Genomic DNA, 9,009 nt, shown 5'->3' on the forward strand with positions numbered 1-9,009 from the left:
TGCTAACTGTTAATATTAAGTGAAAAGTACATCTAGATAGCGAGAAGAGGATGATTAACAGCTTTTTCATTAACAAAATACTTGTTAGAAATAAATGTTATAATGATCCAGTAACTCAAGCAATGAATAAAGTACTGGATAACTTAAAAATGACTGTTCATTGAAGACCATGGATATGTATAGATTCTAGGAGAAGGGTTGTTTTACTTATCTATTACTACATAACAATTATCCTAAAGTTGAAGACATAAAATAACAGCTAATTTATTGGTGCCAAGATTCTAAGACAGGAATTTGGACAGAATTTTGAGAGGATGTCTTGTTCCTCAATGTCTGGGTCTCACCAGGAAGACTCAAATGACAGGACAGGAATCATCAGGAACATCTTCACTCACATGTTTGGCGATGGATAAATGGACTGGGCTGGCATGAATGGAGGGCTTGGCTCAGCTGGGACTGTTGATTGACATGTCTACTTGTGTCCTTTCCAAGAGACTTGGAACCTATCCCAAGATGGCCACCCCAGGCTAACCAGACTTCTTACTTGACAGCCCAAGGCAACAAGAGTCTGCCATCTAGGAAACAAGGAAGAAGTTATGTGATCCTTCATAATCCAGTCTCAGAAGTTACCCAGGCTCATCTCTTTCAAGCTCCACTCCATCTGCATGAGCCTGACCCAGGAAGTGACAGTATAAGCCTATAAAGAGAGAATACACAGCTGTTTTTCAAACCACTATAAGGGGCTCGAGAAATACGTGAATTCCACATTCTAGCTGCACGGATTGACTCTGAGAAGCAACTAGCCTTACTTATTCACATGGAAAAAAAATCGGTGTGTAGTGAAAGGAATGTAGAAAACCACAAAGTATTTTCTTTTTCTTTAAAAAAAAATAAAATATATTGTGCATGTGTGTGCATAGTCATGTGTGCACACATGCCATGGCATATATGTGGATGTCAAGAGACAGCTTGCGAGAGCTAGTTTTCTCCTTTCACTATGTGGATCCTGGGGGTTGAGCCCGGGTTGTCAGGCTTGGGAGCAAGCACTTTTACTCACCGGGTCATCGTAATGGCCCATTCAATTCTTTTAATAAAGAGCATCCATTGGAAAATAAGGTTATCAACCTGATGACAAGAGTCACCTTAACCGATGCCTGAGACAGTTTACTGCGAAAAGAAAAGGTTTACCTGGGTTCCCAGTTTTGGAGTTACTGTCCGTGGCTGGTTGGTTCTATTGCTTTGGAGCCTGTGGTGAAGTGGTACATCATGGTGGGAAGCCTGAGGTAGAGCAAAATTGTTCATTTCCTGGCTGAGAATGAAAGAGGGAAGAAGAAGAAGGAGGAGGAGGAGGAGGAGGAGGAGGAGGAGGAGAAGAAGAGGAAGAAGAAGAAGAAGAAGAAGAAGAAGAAGAAGAAGAAGAAGAAGAAGAAGAAGAAGAAGAAGAAGAAGGGGCCAGCATCCCACAAGCTCCTTTAAAGGCATACTTCCAAAACCTAAAGTCCTCCCACTGGGTGCTAAGTTTTTAAAAACAGGGGTTCTCGGCCGGGCGGTGGTGGCGCACGCCTTTAATCCCAGCACTCGGGAGGCAGAGCCAGGCAGATCTCTGTGAGTTCGAGGCCAGCCTGGACTACCAAGTGAGTTCCAGGAAAGGCGCAAAGCTACACAGAGAAACCCTGTCTCGAAAAACCAAAAAAAAAAAAAAAAAAACCAAAAAAAAAAAAACAAAAACAGGGGTTCTCAACACGTGGGTTGTGATCCTCCCATAGGGGTTACATATCAGATAGATGTATAGCAGATATTTACATTACAGCTCATAACAGTAGCAGAATTACTGTTGTGAGGTAGCAATGAAAATAATTTTATGGTTGGGGCTCACCGCAACATGCAGAACTGTATTAAAGGGTTGCAGCATTAGGAAGGTCGAGAACCACTGCCTTAAGAATCTGCTACCTCAGTTCTGGAGACAGAGCCTTGATTCCATGGATCTTCAGGAGATTACCTACAACACAGCACCGATAATTTCTCAGCTATGCTTTTCTTGTTTAAATGCTTGTTTCTAATTTTTAAAGCTTTCTCTCATTCCTTAATTGTACATGTAACACTTGTCTTGAAGAAAATAAAAAAAGGTATGTAAAAATACAAGGAAGCAGAGTTGTGCCTCCATAACTCTCCCACAAATGGTTCTGCTACTGAAGGGAGGAAACACTGCTGACAGTGTGAACTATTTATCACTCCACTCTTTCCTCTCTGATAGCTTTCACACCATCTCAGTACAGCATTTCTGGAGCACTGTGTACGTTATATTGTAAATCTTCCCAATTTAGCATTTTCCAGTGCTCGTTTTCTTAGAAAAATTCAAAGTTTTCTACACCCATTTCTTTTTGTCTTTCTATTTATTTTTAAATGAAAACTTAAAATTTAAGTTGAATTGCCACGTTAATGATAAAACATTAAAACACACAGGTGTTTAAAACTAAAAAAGAGAGAAGTTGTGTCGTCGATAAGTTCGAGGGGATTAGAGCTCCAGCCACAATGATTGAGGTGGTTTGCAACGACCGTCTAGGAAAGAAAGTCCGCGTCAAGCGCAACACCGGTGACACCATCGGGGACTTGAAGAAACTGATAGCGGCCCAAACTGGCACCCGTTGGAATAAGATCGTTATTAAAAAGTGGTACACGATTTTTAAGGACCACGTGTCTCTGGGAGATTATGAAATCCATGATGGGATGAACCTGGAGCTTTATTACCAATAGACGGGAATTCCTTCTCCTTGTCTACCCTGCCTTCCTCTCCCACCCTCGTTTGACACTGGTATAGATGCCCATTTTTAATGATTCACATGAATAAAAACTTCAATGCTGAAAAAAAAAAAAAACTAAAAAAGAAAGCCACTTTCCCAACCAAATCCAAATTATTCCTTTACAGCTTGTTAAATAATTAACATTTTTCAAGATATAGTTTAGTAAAATTTGGACCTTCTTTTTAGCATTTTATAATTTTCTTTGTTTGATAAACCTTTATCCAGGTTTACCAATATTTGATGTTATAAGGCTGCAACAATTGCATTAAATATGAAAAATTCTTATTTGCATATTTGTAGAAGTTTTTCTATTGGTAGAGAAAGAGAACTAACTAGTTATTTTTTTAAATAGATTATAACAGCCACCTTTGTGGTTATGTGTTTTGGTTGGTGCATAATATTCCTGCATATGGATACAATTTAATTTGCTTAGTCATTTCTTTAGCATTGGAGATCTAGGCTGACAGTCTTTCTTCCCAATAAGTAAGACTACATGAATAGCTGAACAAAAAAATCCTTGTTGGCCTTAACCTTAACAAAGGCAGTTAGTTGTTGCAGCACAAGAGCATCTTAAATAACCCTCGTTTACATTGCTTAAATTGATTTTCAGAAAGGCGGCCATTTACACATCTGGTACCTGAAAACCTTTGAACTTGAAATCAGGTTAAAATGTTGCTATAAAACATTATGGCTGCTTCTTAATTTCCTGTACTTATGGTTAATAATATCTTGTAAAAGAAAAAGAGAAAGGCCAGCATTTGGCCAGAAAATGAATACCTTTCTATTGGTTCATATATTATAGCTCCATGGACTGTCTACAAGGAATGCCCTCTGCTGTCCCTTGGCAGTGGCTTCTGATGGCTGTCACATACAGGAGCCTCGATATATACCAGTGGCAGACAGGTCAGCTGCCTTCATACGAGCCCACTGCCCCTGGATGAACACAAAGTGCTCAGCTCTGGGAAGATCTTGCTCCTTTCTAGAAAAGAAAACATCAGAACACTCCCTAGACATCATGCTTGTGCTCCAGGCTCGAGTCCCCAAACTTCTGAAATGATGTTTCCTTACTCTGCACATGAATGCTTTCTCTTGTCTTGAGACTAAAACTAGACCTTAGGCAAATAGCTTTGGAATCCTTGCAGAGCTCAGTCTTCAGGACACAGATAGAGGACTGCAGTCCTGAATCATCTGATTGCATGACTTCTCTTTCCTTTATCTCATCAATCATTTACTTATCATTCTATCTATGTTGCTATGTCTGATTAACTTTATTTTGATTGAGTTCATATTTGTATTTAATTGCTGAATTGGGTCTCAGGCTCCTTGAACACAGGGATTACTCGGTATATGTACACACACACACACACACACACACACACACACACACACACACACACACACACTCTTTATGTGGAAAAGGTCTCATATGTAGCTCAGGCTGGGCAGTTTGAAAACCTGTCTTGGCCTCTCAAGTGCTGGGATTACAGGTGTGGCCGAACACAGGTAGCTGTTCCTTGTATCTTTATATCTCCTGAAAAGTGTTAAAAGAGTATCTTGAACATGCTAGATTCTTCTTTCATTAACTTACTCAATATTTCTTTGCTGAGTATGTATCTTGTGCCATACACTCTAATAGTTCTGAAAAAGAAAGAAAGAAATACACAGTCTTTAGACCACCCACTGCTCACACAGTGCCCTGTCCTTTCCAGCCTCCACTGCAGTTGGTTGTTCTGGGTAACAGACTGAGGACATGCAATTTGGGAGGCTGAGTAACTTTCTCTCTCTCACTTGGATCTGGAAATCTCAGAAACTGCTCACTGAAATGCTATTGTTACAACATGTAGTCTAAGACGTTGAGTCACTGAACAGAGGTTAGCCCAGAGTCCTGTCTTCCACATCAGACTTTGAAGGATTGAAAAATAAACATTTGTTCCTTTAAACCACTGTGATTTTTTGGGGGGTGATGTATTTCCCCTCTGTATCAAAATCCATTTTATTTTGAGACACTGACTTTAAAAGGGTGAAGTTAGTTACTTGTATGGTTGTTACACAGTTATACAGTGTCCAGGAACTGACAACCCGCCAGTCCCTAAGAAGCCAGGTTTAGTTAGGCACTCACCCTCAATAGTCCAATTAAAGAGACAATGTAACCATGAAAAGCAGAGAAAAGAGATTTGTTTTGTTGTGGCCACTTTAAGAAAGAGCAATGAGGAGGTACAGTGACCCCCCCCAAGTTCATTCTCTAGAGCTATAATATGAGGTCTAGGTTTCAACAGAGAGGTATGCATGTATGGAGGAGTATGAGTAAGTATAAGTAAGCAGGCATGGCCACTTATGGTCTGCCTATGGTCACTGCCGAAGTTCTCATTTCTCCACCAAGGCGTCATGATATGTTGTCGGCATGGGTGAAGTCTCTTTTCAGGAGTCCCTCTCTGGTACCAGGGTCCCATGCTTTTCCTTCTCCTGACTCCTGAAAAAAAATACATCTTTTTTCAGACTCCTGAAAAAAAAAATACAATTTTCTTGAGTTCCATTGTTTCAGCCATCAGATAGCTAAAGGAGGACCGGACACATGCACCTTCATTAGAATACCTCCATTCATGTCAATGTAGTTATTGGTATGTAGCTGGGTAGAAAGTGTCCCATGGATCTGGGGGTTTTCAGTGGAAAGGGTTCAATCTGGTTAGTATCTGAGGTTTGGGGTTGTCTTTCACTAGCTGTGAGTTTTGGGGTGGGTCATCTGACTTTCCAGGCAGGACTGGCTAGTTTTCCCGTTCTGTGTTTAAGGAGCTTAAGTGGGAGAAACAGAGACCCCAAGGGCAGTGTTCTCTGCCGCTAGAGGTACCTTTCTGTGATTTACTAGATAAGACACTGCAGTACCACACTTTGAAAAAGCAGAGGACGCAGGAACGGCATCCTCTTCTGGCATGCACATACATCTTTCAGTTTGTTGTCAGAGAAGCCCTGAGTGTGTGTTGCAACACATTCATTATCAGCAGCCAGGCTATGGTTTTCTCCAAAAGAGAATGCTCTCAGTGCTGTCAAAATCTGCTCCACCTTCCATGTCAGGCATTGCATCTTAGGGCAGTCTTCGCTAGAGTATCCTTCTAAATCAGAATTCCTGGAAAAAAAGCTCTGTCTGCACAGACTGATTGACTGATAGGACTGCAGTGATGTGGAGAGGATGGAGAGGTCAGCCTCTGCAGGTCCAGAGGCTAACTCCCTGACCTTGGGCTAGCTGTAGTCCCATGACAGCCATTTTTGCCCACCTCTGTATCAGAGCTAATATCCTGTGGGTAATTGATAAAAGCCTTTTGGAATCTCTTAGCAGACCGCTAGCTTCCACCAATCCCAAAGCTAAGAACGTCAGCAGATAGCATTCAAGGTTTATAGGATAGATTCCTCCATCTTGCTTTAACTGCCTCTCTGATGTACCCAACAATGTTTTTAAAATTGCCTTAACTTTCTTTGCTCTGTTACTATAAAGCTCCATGAAATTGCTGCCACATGGGAATGTGAAAGCTAGGGTAACCCAGCTCCATGTTTCTTAGGGCTCCAGAATAAACTCTCTTATTCCCTGTGAGGTAAGAGCTGCGTAATTTTGTGCTGATAATACAATATTACCTACCAACTCCTCCATATATGCCACCCCATGCTCCAGGCACACTTTTATTATTTTAATTACACAGCATTCATTATTGTTTTTAAAACAGATATTCTTGATCTACTGGGATATATGTTGTGGACACACACACAAAAATGGTTTTTCTTTATTATATCCCCAAAGTTTAATCCAGAGCCCAAGACCCATAAACACTGAGTAATGTATTTTAAAGAAATAAATAATGAACAAGGGAACTCCTCATCTCTGGTAACTGCAGAAGACAAGGCTAATGCTGGAGTCAGTCCACTGTTACCTATTTCCTCTCCAGCACCTCCCTTCTCTTTGAGAAATGGGCCAATGCTAAGTGACTTGTCATGCAGCTGCATTATAGAACACGTGCCTTAGTTCCTGCCTCTTAGCTTGTTTTGCAAGGGAATTAGGGGGTTTAATGCATTTGTGTTGCTAAAGAGCTTGGGATTTGCTTAGGAAAGTCATTTTAGAATGCCTAAGTGCTGGTATCATAATATTTATTGAGAATTGATGAATAGAATTCTTAAAATAGTCCTGCTCATTGTGGTGTCACTGAAAGCATGCTGCACCAAGTCCCATTTGTCTTGGATATAGGATTTCTGGAAGATGAATGGCAAGAGGAAATTAGTGGATTTTGGAGTGGATTATGTAAGAAGGAATGATTTCTAAAACGGTCCCTTTTCTTTAAGTGACAAGTGCTGGGAAAAAGCCTTCAGCAGCACCTACATGGGCCTGATAACTACACCCCATCTAATAAAAGTCGCATTTGCCAGTTGGAGACCCTGAGAAGCATCCCTGTTTTGAAGGACCAGGCAGAAGATCCGCAGGGTGTCAGGCCAGCAGAAGTCCTAATGTGAGCCTTGCCGTCTGCAGCCAGGTCCTCTGTCTGCAGACGGGGACAAGAGGCTCCATCGTTTTGTTGTGTGAAATTGTATGGCCTTTGGCATTTAGGTAAAGCATTGTTAGAGGAAAGCAGAAGCAAAGTCTTCAATGTTAAGAATGTGTGCTGGCTAAGGTAGGACACTCATCTGGGAGAAGATGGACAGTGACTATGGAGACAGCAGAAGGGAAGACAGATGACTCACCTTTGATGACATGGTATATTCCCTGTGTGTATTTCGAATGTCTGGTCTCAAGCAACCAGTCAGCTTTCCATCCCTAAGACAATTACTTGAGGAAATCACTTGATAAACAGAAAAGATTTGTTTGAGTTTATGGATATAGAGCTTCTAGTCCATAACTGAGAAAACCCATTGTTTATAGGCCTCTGGTTGGGTGTGTGTGGGGGGGTCAGATAGCAATAGTGATGGAAGATTTGATGGAGCAAATCTAGTCACTTCATCATGAGGAAGCAGAATAGGAAGGGAAAGGGCTGGTATTGGTGAAATTATTAAGGCCACTCACTCTATGTAGTTAAAAGGAAGATTTAGTGGGTAACTTAAAAATGAAGGGATAGGTAGGTCGCGGGATCTGGGGAAGGTGTATCGCAGTCCACCAGTGTTCTCTGGATCTCTGCTCGGTCAACCTCCACCGTCAAGGGTCCAGAAACCAAGAGAGAGCTGGCCCATCCCGATCTCGGCTCTCCAGGGTCCTCCCTTGGCCCTGCCTTATAGGTGTGACAGTTGCCGAAGCCTCAATGGGGGTTGGAACTTTCAGATTAAAGCTGGAATGGCTACCCACTACAGGCTGGGACCCTCCTTTGTCATTCCAGGACCTGGAATGACCTGAAGACTGCTCACTAGGCTCTATTCTAATGTTTCTATAACCCACTCCCGATACTAAAAGCCTTTATTACAAGGAACTCTAGTGGACACTCGTGATCAGAACCACAGCACACACATCTTTGTCCTTCTAAGAAATAAGCAGGGCTGTAATTCTGCTTTCAATTCTTGTTTTTAGCCATGCTTCTCACTATGCAGTTTCCCATCAGTGATGTTCTTCTAGATCTCATTTACATCTGTAAAACTGTATAGTTTCTTGCCCACTACTCCCCAAAGACCTGTACTGTCCTAGTCTTAAAAATACCCCAAGTAGAGAAAGTAGCCCAAGCTTCATTCTAGGAGAGTAGTCAACATCACCATCATCCAGCAACAGAAATATAGAGTTGCCACTTGTGATAGAAATAGTCACAATAGTAGTGAAAATTGCTGATAGCTACTTAGAGATACCTACGGTGAGAAAATTAATGAAATCTAAATCATTGAAGTTCAGCCTAAAACTGAGACAGGGACAGCTTGATGGCCATCCATAATAGCACTTCTCTGAGAGAAAAAGTTTTGATAATCATTGTTTTTTTTCTGAGCAAAGCAAGGAAAATGTCCACCAAAGCAGAGAGCCATAGGCACAGCATGGTATTAACGAAGGCCAAATCTTCATGACTATGTGTATGTCCCATGTGTGGGGGAGGGCAGTGAGCAGACAACAAACTGTCTAGAGATTGTTGACATGATTCCTTCCGAAGCAGAAGCAGAAATTTCCTACTGAGAATGGGTGAAGTTGGGGGTTGGAAAAGTGTGATTACTACTTTGAGGAGAATGTGGATTATCAAATGTGGCTCCAGATGTCAACAAATGA

The 9,009-nt window shown here is 41.5% G+C and overlaps 1 protein-coding gene across 1 annotated transcript; it reads left to right on the forward strand.

The window, feature by feature from the left end:
* The first annotated feature begins 2,490 nt into the window (after window positions 1–2,490).
* LOC128108912 (ubiquitin-like protein 5) lies at window positions 2,491–2,858 on the forward strand. The gene has a single exon (XM_052735916.1). It carries the CDS (start codon window positions 2,533–2,535, stop codon window positions 2,752–2,754), a length of 222 nt encoding a protein of 73 aa, XP_052591876.1. The 5' UTR covers window positions 2,491–2,532; the 3' UTR covers window positions 2,755–2,858.
* The last annotated feature ends 6,151 nt before the right edge of the window (window positions 2,859–9,009 follow it).

Source organism: Peromyscus californicus, unplaced genomic scaffold (genome assembly GCF_007827085.1).
Source record: "Peromyscus californicus insignis strain IS unplaced genomic scaffold, ASM782708v3 Scaffold_13__1_contigs__length_99412109, whole genome shotgun sequence".
NCBI classification, from domain to species: domain Eukaryota; kingdom Metazoa; phylum Chordata; class Mammalia; order Rodentia; family Cricetidae; genus Peromyscus; species Peromyscus californicus.